This window comes from Diadema antillarum, unplaced genomic scaffold (assembly GCF_040938485.1).
Source record: "Diadema antillarum isolate AM-2024a unplaced genomic scaffold, OU_Dant_1.0 seq00000301_RagTag, whole genome shotgun sequence".
Classification (NCBI taxonomy): domain Eukaryota; kingdom Metazoa; phylum Echinodermata; class Echinoidea; order Diadematoida; family Diadematidae; genus Diadema; species Diadema antillarum.
In genome coordinates this window covers 105,882-123,794 of record NW_027271324.1, presented here as the reverse complement: position 1 = coordinate 123,794, position 17,913 = coordinate 105,882, and the positions used below count along the sequence as shown (strand labels likewise).

At 40.5% G+C, this 17,913-nt stretch overlaps 1 protein-coding gene across 1 annotated transcript; it reads right to left on the bottom strand.

The window, feature by feature from the left end:
* Nucleotides 1-358: 358 nt before the first annotated feature.
* Nucleotides 359-16,280, bottom strand: LOC139730307 (uncharacterized). The gene is made up of 5 exons (XM_071641182.1): nt 16,170-16,280; nt 12,962-13,091; nt 6,473-6,694; nt 5,842-5,953; nt 359-1,031 (listed from the first exon to the last, which is right to left on the bottom strand). Exons 1-5 carry the CDS (start codon nt 16,249-16,251, stop codon nt 885-887), a joined length of 693 nt encoding a protein of 230 aa, XP_071497283.1. The 5' UTR covers nt 16,252-16,280; the 3' UTR covers nt 359-884.
* Nucleotides 16,281-17,913: the final 1,633 nt, after the last annotated feature.

Genomic DNA, 17,913 nt, shown 5'->3' with positions numbered 1-17,913 from the left:
TACATGTATATGTACCAAGTTCCATGAGGATACCTTGAACCATTTCAAAGATAAGGCGAAAAAAGTGAAATTGTAACATACTCACTTGACCTTTGACTTCATAGCCCAAAACTCTCTCTAGAGAATCTTTATCGGGTAGTACATGTATACACGTATACACTAAGTTTCAAGAGAATACCTTTAGGCATTGCATAGATATGGGGGAAATAGTGAGCATTGAGCATTTGACCTTGACCTTTTACATTGAACATGTGCATTCAAAAGTTGATAGGCACAACTTCGCCCACTCATACATATACATAGGATACCTCAAACAGTTTTTTAGTTACCCTGTTCACTAAATTGATTACTAGTATGAAAGGACAGATGGACGGATGGAAGGACAGACAACTCGAAAACATAATGCCTCCGGCGACACTTCATGGTGGAGGCATAACTACATTTACCAATCTACTATACTCAAAACATAAACTTAGCTCTATCACTTCCAGAGACAAAGATTTGTAAAGATTCCCTATTTGGGGGCTGTAGGTGACCATATTGCAACAGCTCTCTTGAACTTGGATGAGCTAACAAAGCTTAATTTGATTTAAGCCAAGATACAGTGGTACACTGTCATACATTCACAGTAGATGCAAAGTAGTTTGGCGAGTAAGTGATGTTGCATACATATCAATACTTTGAAATCACTGTTTTCACATTTATGAATTACACAGAAAACCGAAGGTGTCCTCATTGATAATACATACACAATCACTCAAACAATCTGCTGCTATTTATTGAGTCAAATAACTGCTCCATTGCTTTCGTACAACATGATAACGTAATTGAAAACTTTAACACATCCAAGTAAAGAGTAGTCTTGCATATATTTGCTCCATCTTTCACTGTCCAAGGAGGGTGCTCAGTCTCATTTCAGTTAGCAAGGCTTCCTGCTTTTCCAATGCTATTCTCTCTTTTAGACTGTCAACCTGTTCTGAGAGAGACAGACTTTCCTCTGCCACAGTGGAATTGGAGGTCTCTTCTGATGCCTGGACAATGGAAAAGTGGGTGCAACTTTGATGAATTGGAAGAGATATTGCCAGTAATGTGATAGCAAAAAGAGATTCCATGTACACATAAAATGACAGAGAACTATCAACAACTATTATCAAATAGGGCTGAGAACCCATATATTTCCCCATCCTATGTGGCCACAGAGCATGCAGAGCATCATGGCTGCATTCGCCGCGTAAGTGCACACATGAATTGTAACATTACTACAAAATGATTTATATTGCGATAATCCATATGCAGCAGCAGCAGCACGCCATATGGATATCACATGGTCTTCATAATTCAAGTCCTGCCAGCACTCTTCATTCGCGCGATGTAACAGGCGCTTCGGGCACACGCATGCCATGTAAACTACAAAGCATACAGCATACATGTAGCTAGTCAAGTCCATTCTAAATTGCTTATGTGGACTATTATGAATCCTAACTTCCTGGCATAAATATAAAATAGGCCAAAAGTACTAGCTTTAACATACATTTTTTTGGTAATGAGCTGATTTTTTTTTTTCAGGATTGATCCAGGAACATGTCTAGAAGATAACACTGAAAGTCCTCATAAATCCTCAATGGGCATATCCACAATCCAAGATGGCATCAGGTTTGAGAGAAGATTTGTAAAGATTCCTTAATCTGTCTGTTTCTCTCCCCCCCCCCTCCTCCCACCCTGGGGCATTGTGCTCTGGGGACCCCCAGGTAATAGTGCCCATTTGTACAAATATCTATTCTATCACCCTAGTGATAACATCTGCCAGGTTTAGTGAGAATTTTGATCTTGCATTTTCAAGAAGATGAAAAATGTACAATTTAGGACCCAATATTGACCCCCACAGGTAATCGGGGGGGGGGGGGGGGGGGGGAGGGGATGGGGTGGGCACCACTGAAGCTGTCAAGAACAAACTTGAAACTACAGTCATCAATGTTCTCACTCATAGCATTAGCTCTGCTCTATCCCTTCTGCTTCTAGAGAAGAAGATTTTTTAGGATTTGAGAGGTTTGGGGCCCACCTATGGGCAGGGAGTGGCATGGTACCCATTTGAACAAATTGAGATCCTATTCTGTTAGGATGCTACCTGCCGAATTTGGTGAAAATCAGTCTTGGGGTTTTCACGAAGAAGATGAAACTGTAAAACGTTTACGAACAACGAATGACGCACAGAGTACGTCAGACGATGAGTGATTGCAATCGCTCACTTGATCCTTTGGCTCATGCAGCCATTTTGAATTTAAGGAAGGGCCCAAGTGTTATATTGGTACTTTTTTGTTTTAAAATACCTTAATAAGTAGTTTAATCCTCTTCTCATATTTATAACTAGAAATGTTACTATAGCGACTGATATGCCTCCACCATAATGCATGGTTCTGCTAATAGGTCTTATCGCCATTGTCAAGACATTGGTCTTGACAATGTGTGATAACAGTTGCACATAATTGGCAACATATAAAAACATGATAATGACAGGTTTGTCACAAATGCCTTGAATGTTCACTTTCCTTGAGCTAGGTTTAACTGGATGAATGGCTATATTGTCCAAGGGGTGCAGGTATTTGGGGATTTGAGGATTTTTACTTGAATTCTGACCTTTTTATAAGTTTATGCATTGAAAAATTTTCAAGGTATGGACAAAAAGTGTTATTTAAAACGTTGACGACAGTTTGATTTTGCTACAACACACATTTCCCATAGACACCTCCCAGGTATACTTGGGACTCGTCCTTAACCCTAAAAGGGCCGGGGGGGGGGGGGGGGGGGGAATCCGCCCCCCCCTCGACATTTCGCGCCATAATTCTGTAACGCGAGAAGGCCTCGTTGCGAGACTTCGTGACTTTCTTCATTTAAGTCTCGCGCAACTTTTGAGACCAAATTTGCAACGTCCGCGCATACTTTTGCGAAGCCACGCCCATTTTTGTAACGGAATGTCGCCCCAAAACGGGCACAATTTTGTGATTTCGTGTACATTTCCTATGGAAAACAGTGCTCTGTCATGAAAGTCATAAAAACCTGATTATTTTTACAATTAATCACTTTCATTGATTAATTTTGAGCTAATTATGGTAGGAAAGTGGTCAGTGACAATTTCCAATGAAAAAACAAAGAAAAAACAAAAGTTGAAAAACAAAGAAATACATAAGAAATTCTGAAAACAATAAAATACATAAGAATTGAAATGAGTTTTGGCAGTTTTTGTGACGTACAATTGTTGAATATGCTAAAACAGATTTGCAGATCAAAAATTAGACTCTCATTGCTTTTAATTAGGCTAAAATATCATCTTGAGCTTAATTTGCATAATTAATTAATTAAAATTAGAAATTGATTGTTTCAAAAAATCTTATGACACAATCTTGTAGATTATGACGCGGGTCTCACGCATGCAAAATTTCATCGCGATCGCACCACCGATGGCCGAGATCTCGGGGGGACGAAATCCATCCCCCCCGGTCTGAGCATAGCCAAAAAAGCCCGGCCCCTTTAGGGTTAAGTATTAAATAGCAAAATTTTAGCATTTCAGCATGTGGCCTTTGACCGTTGACCTTCAACCTTATGACCCTAAAACTCCCAAGAGAATCACTGTCAGGAAGAACATACATAAATATGCACTAAGTTTCATGAAATTTTAGCATTTTAGCATGTGGCCTTTGACCGTTGACCTTTAACCTTATGACCCTATAATTCCCAAGAGAATCACTGTCAGGTAGAACATACATAGATATGCACTAAGTTTCATGAGGATACCTTGAGTCACTTTCGAGATATGGAGGAAGAAGTGAAATGTACTCTTGAAAAAAAATCGAGTGAAAATATTCACTCTTGAAGGAGTGAATACAAAAAGTGAATTGAGAGTGAAATTGAAGTGAATTTTGAGTGAAAATGTTCATTTCACTCTAGATTCACTCTTTTTTTTATTCACTCCTTAAAGAGTGAATATTTTCACTCGATCCTTTTTAAGATAGTACCACTTTCAACTGACCTTTGACCTATTGGTAAGACACTTTCCTGAGAATCTCTATTGGGTAATACAGGTATATATTAAGTTTCACGAAAAATCCTGCAGGCATTGTTTAAATATGAGGGAAAAAGTGAAATTTTGAATTGATCTTGACATTTGACCCCTGACCTTTGGCCCCTGACCCCCAAATTCCCTGATAATCACTGCATATGTACCAATTTCCATGAGGATACCTTAAAACTTTTGCAAGATATGGAGAAAAAAGTGAATTGTAACATTATCACTTGACCTTTGACCTCATGACCCAAAACTCTCTCCGGAGAATCTTTATTTGGTAGTACATATATACACTAGGTTTCAGGGAAATACCTTCAGGCATTTCATAGATATGGGGGAAAGAGTGAATTTTTGAGCAGCTGACCTTGATCTTTTGACAATTGACCTTGAGCACATGCACCCAAAAGGTTACCTTTTGGCAAAAAACTTCCCAGAGAATCTCTATTGGGTAATTCATGGCATATATTAAGTTCGAGAAAAATCTTGCAGGCATTGCATGAATATGAGAATGAGAAGCTCAAAATATGTTTACATTTTGCAAAAAGCATGGTACGAGAATCTATGACTAGACTTGCATTTTTTATTCCCCCAAGAGAGTCAAAAAGGCCGAAAGGAAATAGAAAATGGGAGAAAATGGTTTTAAGAGTGTAGGAATTCGCATAAACACAGAAATTTCACACACCTGTGAGAAAGATAAAAGAGTGGCCATTATAGACAGGTGGCGGCCAAAAACAGGTTCTCTGACATTTACGGCAATCACTGAACAGTACACCATGCATGACTGGCACAACTACAAAGCAGAACCAGAAATGTGACTGCGGTGACTGATATGCCTCTGCCATGTCACATTATTCTCTCAATATGTCTACACAACATTTTGCTAATGTGAGGAAATGGTTTCACATGATTGGCAAATAATTACTAACTGGTAATACACCAATTTTACTACCAATACATGTATTTGAGCCATTTTCAAAATGTGGACAAAATAGTGAAATTTTAGCATTTTCTGTTGACCCTTGACCTCATGGCCCAAACATTCTCAAGAGAATCATTGTCAGGCAGCACAACCACAGGTACACACTAAGGCCTCCTACCAAATGATTCCTGCCAAGTTTTGTCAAAATTAAGCCATGTGTATTCAAGAAGAACATAAAATGTAAAAAATGATAATAAAATTGCTAATTTCAGATATTTGGACCGTGGTCAGAGGCCCCTCAGGGGGCACAACCAGCCTTTGTACAAACTATGATCCCCTTCCCAAAGTGATGATTCCTGCAAAGTTTGGTGAAATCCTAGCCACTTGTTTTTACAAAGATGAAAGTTTCTACCACTATACATGCACTTTGTTGTATGTATAAACTACAGTCCCCTCCACAACTGATGATTCCTGGCAATATTCGTCAAAATTCAACCATGGGTTTTCAAGATGTAGATAAATTCTAAGAAATGACAAAAATGATTTAATCTGGGGTATTTGGGTCTGCTCCCCCCTGATCCCCTCCCCTCATTGATGATTCCTGCTATTAAAGTTTGGTCAACTTGTAGAGCTGAATTTTCAAAACGAAGATACAAATGTGAAAAGGTTTATGTGCGACATACACTGCATGACTGATGACGGATAACGTAAGACTGATGGCAAATAACTGCAGTAGCTCAGATAAGCTAAAAAGCAAAGAACTGGGCTTACAAGCCTATCATTACTGAAGAACGAATGCGGAGAAACACTGTGTATACTTATTACAGAAAATTAGTATAAGTCTGCAAATGCAGCTGCTTACCTTTATCATAGAGGGCAGCTTGAGTTTCAGGGTTATCTCCTTGCTGTCTGGTGAAAGAGCCTGGCAATCCTGAGGAGGTTCATCAAGTAGTTTAGACAGAACAGCCTCAAACCTGACCAAAGGAAAAAAACAAAACAAAAACAACCCAAAACAAAAATAAGTAATGACAAAGATATGACACTGGTTATATACATACAGTGTACAATGTTCATGTAAAATGAAACTACCGGTACAATATCACTCTACACACATATCAAAATCGTACCTCAAGCAACATATAACAACCATATCACACATCACAACATTACACAATTTGCTCTTAGTTTACTATTAGATCTACAATATTCACTGGACATTACATGTGACTGACATCCCTCCAAAATGTCATGGGTAGAACAGATAACCATGAGGGCAGCAGACAAGTGATGTTGTTGCAGTTTGACCCTCCTTATGAAGACTTTAACATGTTGTTCTGATGTTCAGCACCAAATAGACCTTTTGCAGTGAGTGAGTGTTAATGGCATCATCTGTCTACAGCCTGCCTTTGGCAGCTACATAGTGCTATCAACAGTTTACAGACTCGACCTCACTGTCACACTCTCTCTTCCAGAAATGAAAAAGTTTTCCTTACCTATGTGACTCAGCCTTTTCTCTGACCAGCATCTCACGAAGATAAAGAGTCTTTTTTTTGGCATGACTGATCACCTGGTCATTGTCCTCTGGGAAGAGGAAGCTCCTATTATCCAAACAATATGTTTCTTCCGTGACTCTCTTCATCTTCTTTCTTTCTTCTGCCTCAAAGGAAAGGATACGTTGGCGTTTGGAGGCTGCTTCCAAGAAAGATTGCCGCATTCTGTTCAAAAGGCATAGGAATTATTTGGGAATCGAGCTATCCTTGTGAGTGTAACAACAAAGGAAAAAATTAAATGGGCACGAAATGGAATGAAAGGGTATCTACACTTGGTTGATCTGTCAAGATCATTACATGGTGCATATAAAAATGGAAAATGTCACTTTAACAGCAATCTCTTCATCCAAATTACTGTCCTAGTCACTGCAATAATTATCACCAATACCCAGTCAGAAAATTGGCATGACGATATAATCATCTTTGTAATTATTGTTGGCAACATCATCACAGTCATCGTCATGATCATTATCCTCTTCCTGAAATCCCTTTTTGAACAAACTTCACTCACTGCTTAACTACTGACTACTAGGTAATTCTACAAGGAAAAATCCAATCACTCATTATCAATGGTTAATTTCTCTGTCTTTTAGATCAAAATGTAAAGAGGCCTGATGAAAGTTACAAGCACGAAAACATGTCCAGCAGTTCAATAGCAGCAGCATGTATCTTGCCACAATAAGCCATAGGTGCAATCAAATTCATCAGACTTTCAGCTGTGATTCAAAATGAGAATTTTTGATGCTATAACATTCAATTAACCATTCAACAATCAAGAATTACCCTCGGATGACAATAATTTTGGTTAAAATGTTTACAGATATTTAATCAATGTTTTCAGTTGAATAAGAGACATTTTTGACCAAAAACTATAAATGTCACTACGGCAACTGGTATGTGTATACCTCTGCCACAATGCATGGTTCTCCCAATAGTCTATAGTACATCCTGACAATGTGTGACGACAGTTTCACATACAGTCAAACCTCGGATACCTCGAATTTGTCGGAACTGAAGAAAATGGTTCGACATACGCGAAACTTGAGGTCCACGTACGTCAAATTTCTTTGACTTATACGATGTTCATCAATGTTCAACATGGTATTTGTTATAATGCCTACCGAGTGTTTGCGTGCTTGTCAATTGGAATTGAATCGACTTGAATATGAATAAATTGAATGGAAATCGATTTTCTTCTTTCAACACTATTTTCTGGTGGACAATTAAATCACCTTTTACCATAAAAACAAAAAGAAAATACCAGTAGGAGCCTATGAAGTAATTAAGTGCAAGACAGGTTTGTCCATGCGTGCTGCATTTGTACATTCAGCATGCATGTGGATGTGGTGTGTCTATAGATAGAATACTGTGTATGCATTTGCGTAATACTTGCACACGTCATGTGGAGAAACCCGTTGAAAAACAAACTGAATTTACCAAGCAGACAGTTATACAAGAATCATATTTCTTAGCTTTGCAAACTTTTAATATTACACACAACATATGGGTGTACATGTAGCTCACCAAGAACATTTAGAGCTACAGGGAGCGACGGCAATGTCGCACCGCTACACACCGAACACTCAAATAAGATTCAGGTCAAAACAGGGGTGAAGTAAATGATAATTGCCTGAAAAGTTTACAGTGTATCCTTCAGTAACATCTAAATTCATCTTAACCCGTTTCTTACGGGAACCTGGTATACCAGGTTCCTGTGGGAGCAACTGATATATGGGAACCTGGTATACCAGGTTCCCAAGATGAAGACAAGAGTGCCTGCTTGCATGGCCAAAATTCATGCTTCTTGGTGTTATAAAATCCCCCAAAATGAATTTCATAAAAAGATTAGAGTTTATTCTATCAGCACTAGATCTCTTCCTGTTGGAAGAATTCATATGTCAGTAATTTTTACCTTAAGTTTGTTCTGATTTAGTTTGCCCTTGCTCTGCTACAAAACTTGTATAAACATGTACATTATCGATCAAAGCTGATCACAGAAGATATCTGTATTCGATGACCCCAGTCATAACATTCTGGTGCCTGGGATGTGTGGAACAAAAGAGTCAGTGAGCCCATCAGCGCACGCTCTATTCATACATCGCACCTGACCGATATTTCAATTGTTCAAGGGCAAATGGAGTTGACCGTAGGAGAGGGGATGCATGCACTGCTTGACTTCCTTTGCATAGGTGGATTACAAACCTGTCCATTCTCTGTAGACGGGCAAAAAGAATCTCGTTTGCTGACATTGAAGGTATTTAGAGAATTGCGAAAGGAACGGGTAATAAACTGTTGTGAAATCGTATCCATTCTTTGTTATGCAGGCCTGCTTCCAGATGGGTCATATACCACAATATTTTCATAAACACATCACTAGGCGTTTTCACATCAGCCCGATGTTTCGAAGTAGCACGCTATTTTCTGACTTGGGAAATAAAAAAATATCTCGAGCTTGGATTTTTATTGGGCTGATGTGAAAACGCCTACTCAAAAAAGTATTCAGTGCTTGCATTCTCAAGAGAGAATTAATGAAACAAAGTTTGTGAAAGGAAAAAAGAGAGAAAAGCACTATGCAGGAGATTGACGTTTGGACAGTGGACTGTGATTAATGCCAAAGATATAACTGTCAACACCTAAGCAGGTGCGCCAAGATGGTTGAAAAATTCTACGCTCACGGCATGACTATCACGATCGCAAAATCGTGGTCTTAATCGTGAAGCAATGGTGGTGATCTTATTAGATTGTATCAGATTGTATCAGATCTTGAGGTCAATCGCGTTAATCATAGAAAATTTTTGAACGGTTCAAAAATTTTCTATGATTCATACGATTTTTTTAATCGTGATCATCGCATCAGATTGTCTTGGATCGTATCAAAACGCAGCAAATCTTAACTTATCGTACTTCTTGAGCTTGTTAATCGGGATGGACTTTTTCACTTACCTTCTGCTTATTTCGGGGTTTTGTTTTTTTTTGCACATTTATTTTGCCCTTATTTTACCTGCAAATCGTATATATTTTGTATTCCGCGAGGTTGATTAACGAGGGGTGGCACAATGAAATATAGAATAACGACATCATTGAAATATCCACCAGAAGGAGAATGTTTCACATATCCCACAAAGTAACTTTTGTGACTTTTGAAAAGTGACCATTGTCGTAGATGTTAGGTCACTCGGGCATGACTATAAATATCACTGTCATTATTTCTCACATAGAAGTTAGTCAATGAGTGTAGCAATACCCCTGAGAAACAATATTACTTTTTTTTAAAAAAAGTGACATTATTTTAGGGGAGTTACCTTTCTGTTGTGTGTGTATATTGATTTTGTTAAACACTGTTAAATAAAACAATATACCAAGTCAAACCAAACACACTTTCAATACCCCATGAGATAACGACATTTTGATATAAAAATGCATAGCATACATATCATGCGAATATGAAATCAAACACACAAGTAATACTATCAGTTCGGCCAATGTTCTTATATTTAGCGTACATAACACATACAATGTACGTTATATCATATTTTCTTCATGTACGGTATTTCAAAGGACGGTGAAAACATTTTGTCTTGATCTTTTCCTTTTTCTGGGGAAGAGGGGACAATGATCTGATCTTGTGTATTTTTTTTCTGGGGGGGGGGGGGGGAGGGGGAGGGGAAGGGGAAGGGTGAGCAGGTCGATTCAATAACTTATTTCTTTTGGTTAAATTAGAGGAGGGACTATCTGAGGTTGTGGCTGGCCTAGGTGATGCTTTCTCTCTGATGATAGTTGTCATACGCAATACTGCAAAGGTCATCATTCTCAACCTGTCAACCCTTGCCATCATCAATAATTGTGGATAGTAGGCCTAATCACTCTGCAGTAGTTAAGGAAACGATGAAATCCATTGTAAGCCGGACTATAATTTCCCATTCAGGTCCAATTGCACCTAAAATGGGGGTCTCTTTTGATCCCGATCATGAAAGATATCGTATCTTATCTCAACAGCCTGCATTAGTTCGCAGTATTCGTATTGGAACGTATCAGAACGTAGCTGCACGCACCAAATTGGGGATCCCGATCATAATGATCGTGGTACATCGGAACCAATCATGGACTCAATCGGGACAATCCTATCGCATCGTATCTGAAAGGGAGATCAGATCGTGTTGCTTGAAATAGACCAATTGTGACCATATCGCATCAAAGTGAACCAACACGTATTGACTCGCATAAACACGTATCCTAACGTGAAATTTCAAACGAGTTCAACGAATCTTCCACGATCAGTTACGAATGTCCAATCATGGCGTTCGTAATAAATTGCACGATAGTGGGAACCCCGCTTTAAAGAAAAGAAGGTGCTGGGGCAGAGCGCAGTGCTATCGTAAGCACTCCATTGGCACGGGTGCTATGTGTATACCGTGTGCATGTGTAGGTAGGTGTGGGGGATTTTCTTGCCAGCCGTGTATTGCTTTGGGCGCACGATCGTTCTGGTCTCAGAATATTTACAATCAAGTGTGAAAAGATTTGTGAAATGTCTTTCTGTCCACGCGCGCTTAATCGGAAATGCTGAGTGATGTTTGATTTTCGCTTCGAGCAACATGCTGGGAAAAACAATAGGTTAATTAAGATCGGGACATTAGATTTCCCTTCGAGGTATTAAGAAACCGAACTTCGAGTTAGTTTTTCGAGCTATGCAATTTTTAACACAGAAACTCCATAGGGACAATTGGGACTTTCTTTGCCTCCGAAGTAAGTGATATTCGGCTAATCTGACGTCGAGGTAAGCGAAGTTGACTGAATTTATCAAAGAATTAAAATTACACATTTGTCACATATGTATTAATTGTTCACTTTCGTTGAAGTAGGTCTAATTGGATCAATGGCTGTATTGTTTAAGAGAGCAGGTATTTGGGGATTTGATGATTTTTACTTGACCTTTGACCCTTTCATAAGTTTATGCATTAAATAATCTCCAACGTACGCGTAAGAAGAAAAAGTGTAATTTTAGCATCAAACAGTAAAATTTACGCATATTAACCTGGCCTCTGTTCCTTGACCTTTGAGCCAATGACCCTAAAATTTCCCAGGGAATCACTGTAAGGCAGTACATGTATAGATATGTACCAAGTTTCATAATGATGCCTTGAGCCACTTCCGAGATATGGAGGAAGAAGTGAAATTTAGCATTTGAACTTGACCTTTGACAATTTAGCCAAAAACTTTCCCAGAGAATCTTTATTGGGTAATACATGTATACACTAAGTTTCAAGAAAATACCTTCAGGCATTGCATAGAGGAGGGAAATACATGTATGTGTTCATTGTAGTGACATTTTGAGGAGTTGACCTTGACCTTTGACCCCAAAATTCACAAGAAAATCACTGTCAGACAGTACATGCATATGTACTAAATTTCATGAAGATACCTTAGACCATTTCTGAGATAAGGAGAAAAATAAGTGGAATTCTACTACTTTCACTCGACCTTTGACCTCATGGCCCAAAACTTTCTCTAGAAAATCTTTGTCAGGCAATACATGTATACACTAAGTTTTAAGAAAATACCTTCAGGCATAGCATAGCAATGGGGGAAATAGTGACATTTTAAAGCATTTGACCTTGACCTTTGACCTTGAGCATATGCACCTAAAAGTTGATAGGCACAACTTTGTCCACTCATGCATATACCTGCCAAGTTAACGCCGTCTATGAAATTGATTACCAGTACGGATGGACGGACGGACGAAAGGATGGACGGATGGAAGGGTGGACAACCCTAAAACATAATGTCTCTGGCAACACTCAGCAGTGGAGGCATAAAAATTGAATGTGTATATCCATTGACATTTGCTCAGTCTGAAAGGATATAGCTCCATTTTAACAGAGCCTTTCAAACAAGAATTACTCTGACAATGTCCAGGTAACGTCAGGGTAATCTTTTATCACCTTGCCTGTTGAAATGGTCCTCGCAAAATGTTGCTTAGACATTGTCACGGTGACTTTTGCCAAATTCTACCCTAGCATTAACCTGACATTTCCATGACACTACTCTTACAACCCTTCTATGAGAATGCAACAGTGGTTTACATTCCTTTGATACACTCAACCTGCATGTGCAGCATTGCAGATAGAGAATAACTGACAAGCCAGGCGCTGATCACGTGCATCGATTGTAACCACTGATCTTTATGTTGTTGTGATCAATTATTACATGTACATGTATATGTGCACAATCTAGAATAGGCAACGTTGGGGAAGCCTACCCAGGTATTAAAGGTTGTTCATGCGTATCTGTTAAAACTGTGTCCCTCACTCTCTCCTGCGGTTTTATTGGAATTTAACAGGAATATTATTCTCCAGACATTGTTGTGGTAAGGTCTGTTAAAACAGGGCTTAAGCTTCATCATTAGGACAATCACCATCTAATGATCTTCATTACCTGTCTTGCTCCTGGATGGTCTCATCCAAGGTCAGACTCATCTCTTGGAGCCAGTCAGCAGGCAAATCCATAGCAGATAGCTCTTGCTGGAGGAAATAAACTAGCTGCTCATTTGGGACCTGTCCATATCCTGGGGTGAGGGAAAGGCAATGGGAGAGGGCACCATTATTTATAAACCACAAGCAGCATTTGGATATTTTGTTGTATATAGAGCCAATTTCAGTTGCTCAAAGACATGGCTTTAATATAACACAGAAATCAGGTTTAGAGGGACTATTAAAGTTAGAGAATACTGTGACCATTTTGTTAGCGTTTAAGTGTTTCACAGTCTGTGTCTGCATCGCTTTCAGCAATGCCACATTCTCAGCACACTTGTGTACATTGTACCTTTCATGCTTGACTACCACATGCTGACACTATGCTACCTGTAAAATTTGGTGGAAATCTGTTATGGGGTCTTCAAGAAGACTAAAATGTAAAAACTGAGCCCTAATTTGGTTCCCTAACAGGACCCCCAAGGGGCACCCCAGATCTGCCATGAACAAACTTGAAACTACAATATGTACAGCCACTATTCTACTAAGTGTTAAAAAAAAAACATTTCCCACTTTTGATCCTTTACAGTTCAAAAACTACGTATCAGAAGAAAACAGTGACATTGATATGAGCAATACCTGAATAGTGTACACTTTTGTTGAAGGTGATAATGTGTAAGGTTTAATTTTATACAGAGGATTCAAACTTGACCAAAACCTTGAACTTATGAAATTAATCACAGATTTAATAAAATTGAATCATGCTCTGATATAAAAATCACCTCCAACTAAATTGTACACCATTCAGCAATTACTCATATCAATGACAGTGTTATCTGATGTATAGTTTTCAAACCAATAAGGATCAAAAGTGGGAAATGGCTTTGTTAACACCTGGCACTTACTGGTACTCAAGGCATTAAATAAAACTCCACCACTTTTAGCTCGAGTCTACTTTTTTTGTTGTTGTTAATATGGGGGGGGGGGGGGTGGGGGGGCATGGTGCCCATTTTGACAAATTGAGATCCTACGACCCTAGGGATGCTACCTACCGAGTTTAGTGAAAATCCGTCACGGGGTTTCAAGAGGCTAAAAATGTAAAAAGTTCTACACATGACATATGCCATATGACAGTATACAAATGATGCACAAGATAGAGTGCGTTAGTGAAGGTGCGGCGCACTTGAGAGTATTGACAATGGTGCAACATGCACGAGGTGCAGCCTCGTGCATGTTGCACCATTGTCAATACTCTCGAGTGCGCCGCACCTTCACTAACGCCACGAAATAATCCTGTGCATCATTTGTTTTATAAAATGGGTCGAAAACTAACAGCATTTTCACATACATTTTCACATACCTTTGTGGGTCAATACCAGTCAGCTACATGTAGCACTCGCTCAAAAGTAAGATGTCCGAAGATGTTCATCCCAAACATTTACGCACGTCGCACTCGGAAATCCCGCACATATAAGTACTGTACGTATATGAGAGCATACGTATGCCACATGTTATGCACAAGAAAGGCCGGCTGGCAGCCCGAACTAGAAGTTGTTTACAGGATTGACAGCGCGTATAGTAGCGCGCGACTCACTTGTAACAACTGATTGAGCGTGCACTGCTAGTGTAAACATTGTGACGTCAGTGACTTTACGGCGTGCATGTTAGTAAGAAATTAATGCACGCACACGTGACTCATTTCAGCGTTTCCAATTGGCTACATTCTTGAACCCATTTTATAACAAGAGACCCGCGGGTCTAGCGCTCACCTGAGTATCGCAAGTTCACCTTTCACGCAGTCACTAATCTAAATTATTCACAGCTCTACCAAAATTTGACCAGGCATTCTCAAGTAGAAGATGAAAATGTACAATAAGGGCCCAATTTTTTTAAGATTCCTTAATTTGGGGGGATTGGGGCCTCTTGGGGCCCCCTGGGTGGGGCAAGAAGATGAAAATGTACAATTCAGGCCCCCATTTGGACCCTTCCAACCACCCCCCCCCCCCACCCAAGAGGGGCACCCCTGGATCTCCTATGAACAAACTTGAAACTACAGTCATTAATGTACTCACTCATAGTATTATCTCAGCTCTATAACTTCTGATTCTAGAGAAGATTTATAAAGATTCCTTCATTTGGGGGGGGGGGGGGTTTGGGACCCCTGGGGGCCCCCTGGGTGGGGCATGGTGCCCATTTTAACAAATTGAGATCCTAACCCCCTAGGGATGCTACCTGCCACGTTTGGTGAAAATGAGTCATGGGGTTCTCAAGAAGCAGATAAAAATGTACAATTCAGGCCCCGTTAGGATCCCTCCTCACCCCCTCCCCTGGGTCCCAAGGGGGGCACCCCTGATTCTGCCATGAACAAACTTGAAACTACAGTCATCAATGTACTAACTCATAGTATTAACTTAGCTCTATCACTTCTGGTTCTAGAGAAGATTTTTGCGGATTCCTTAATTTTGGGGGGTTTGGGCCCCCTGGGGGCCCCCTGGGTGGGGCATGGTGCCCATTTTAACAAATTGAGTTCCTAACCCCCTAGGGATGCTACCTGCCAAGTTTGGTGAAAATGGGTCATGGGGTTCTCAAGAAGAAGATAAAAATGTACAATTTAGGCCCCATTAGAATCCTTCCCCACCCCCCTCCCCTGGGTCCCAAGGGGGGCACCCCTGATTCTGCCATGAACAAACTTGAAACTACAGCCATCAATGTACTAACTCATAGTATTAACTTAGCTCTATCACTTCTGGTTCTAGAGAAGAAGATTTTTACAGATTCCTTAATTTTGGGGGGTTTGGGCCCCCCTGGGGGCCCCCTGGGTGGGGCATGGTGCCCATTTTAACAAATTGAGTTCCTAACCCCCTAGGGATGCTACCTGCCAAGTTTGATGAAAATCGGTCTTGGGGTTTTCAAGAAGAAGATGAAAATGTAAAAAGTTTACGCACGACGCACGACGCACGACGGACGACGGACGACGGACGACGGACGCCGGACAAAGGGCGATCGCAATAGCTCACTTGAGCCTTTGGCTCAGGTGAGCTAAAAAATGCATAACGAATGATCAGAATAGCTCACTTGAGCCTTTGGCTCAGGTGAGCCAACATAATAAAATCATGCTTCCAGCACCCTTGGGAAGCAGAGGCATCAAAAGGACAACAAAAACTGAAACTCACCTTTGACTGTCTGGGTAAGACATTCCATCTTGTAAGACACACACTCCTCCAAGATGTCTGCCCACGGCACATGATGGGGCATAGGCTCACATCCCTCGGTGTGAAAGGTCAGGAAGCAGGCTGCTTCAAAGGTCCGTCTACCCTTTGCAAGGAGCCATCTCACTCTGGGAGAAGGGGCAGAGTCATGTATATAAATATCTACCCATAACCATATACAATCTGAGTGGCTAACATGAAAACTACAGTGTATGCTCACGCCAGCATGGTACTGCCAGAACATTACGTTTCAAGATACACAAAGCTAAGGAATATGATCCAACCTCAGTTATCTCTCTTGTTTATCTGGACGTTGGCTGTCACACAACTGTGTATGTATTTTCATGCATTTTCAGTGCAGAATCTAGCCTTTTGTCAAGGCCCCCTCACTGTAACGGGCAACCGAAGCGAGCCCAGTCGACTTTTGAAATCTGCTTCACACATTATCATTCATGACACATAAACTTTACTGAATAGCCATACATTTTGTATTAATGGGTTCCGGTCGACCAATGGAATGGTGCGTTTCCCATATCCTTTGTCTTGGCATTGTCTTGGCATTTTCACATGCATCGCTGACCACCAGTGGAGGTCTGTGACATGCACTCGCCGTATGCAAATTGGGCTCCAGCAGACAGACACGCTGATTGGTTGACTTTTGCTCCTGAAATCAGGGAGCAAAAATCGGTAATTCAAAGGGCTAACAAAAGGATGCGAAGCAGATCTCAAAAGGCCCTCCCGCAACCCCACTTGGCTGGGCTCCCTTCATCATACAGCAAGAAGGCCTTGACAAAAGGCTATGCAAAATCTGACTGACTGGAGGTGTTGTGGCTGAGTGGATAAGAGCACTCCGCTCTGAATCACGAGAGTGTGGTATGGGTTCGTGGGTTCAAGCCCAGCAAAGCCCAACATGTTTGCACTTCAGCAAGGCATTTGTCCACATGGACAATACTCATGGACACATTGGACCTACATGTGTATGCCATAGGGCAGATTGAAGCTTGAGTTTCCAGCAGGATGTAGCCCAGATGTTTGGTGTCAGTAAAAGCCTAAGTCAAAAACTAATCCTAATCTGGACATCCAATGTCAACCATGAATGACAATGACAGACTCATTACGCTGAATTCACCAAGGGATCAATGACAATCAGCAAGGAAAGTACAGGTCATTTTTATGATGCATTTTAGAAAACATGCAAGGTGTTCAAACCATCTAAACTGGGCTGTACGCTGTAAATGTTCATGCTTGAAGATCTATCAAGAGGCATACATTGTACCTCCAATGTCACACCCAGTTGCGCTGGAGTCACTTTCAGCTATTAGATGGAATCAAGCCAGGTATAAATGTTCAATGATGTCTCAAGATTTTGCTTTCCTTTCATAAATGGAAGGGTATGTTGACAACAAGCGATTTGTCAAATCTTGGGTCACAGCTGTAAAGCCCTTATGTGGGGTGGGAGTGTGATGGTGTGGAGAGGTATGTTGACAATTGGAAAGAGCATTCTTGCCATCATTGACAGAAACCTCAGTGCACACTGGCATAGAGATGAAGTTCGTCAGCCCATAGCACTACCATGTCTTTGCAACATAGGGCCAAAAGTTGTACTACAGGACGACAATGCCTGGCCCCACAGAGCACGGATCTCTGAGTTCCCTGAGGAGAAAGGAGTTGACTTGATGGACTGGACTGCAAACGACCCAAATTTTGG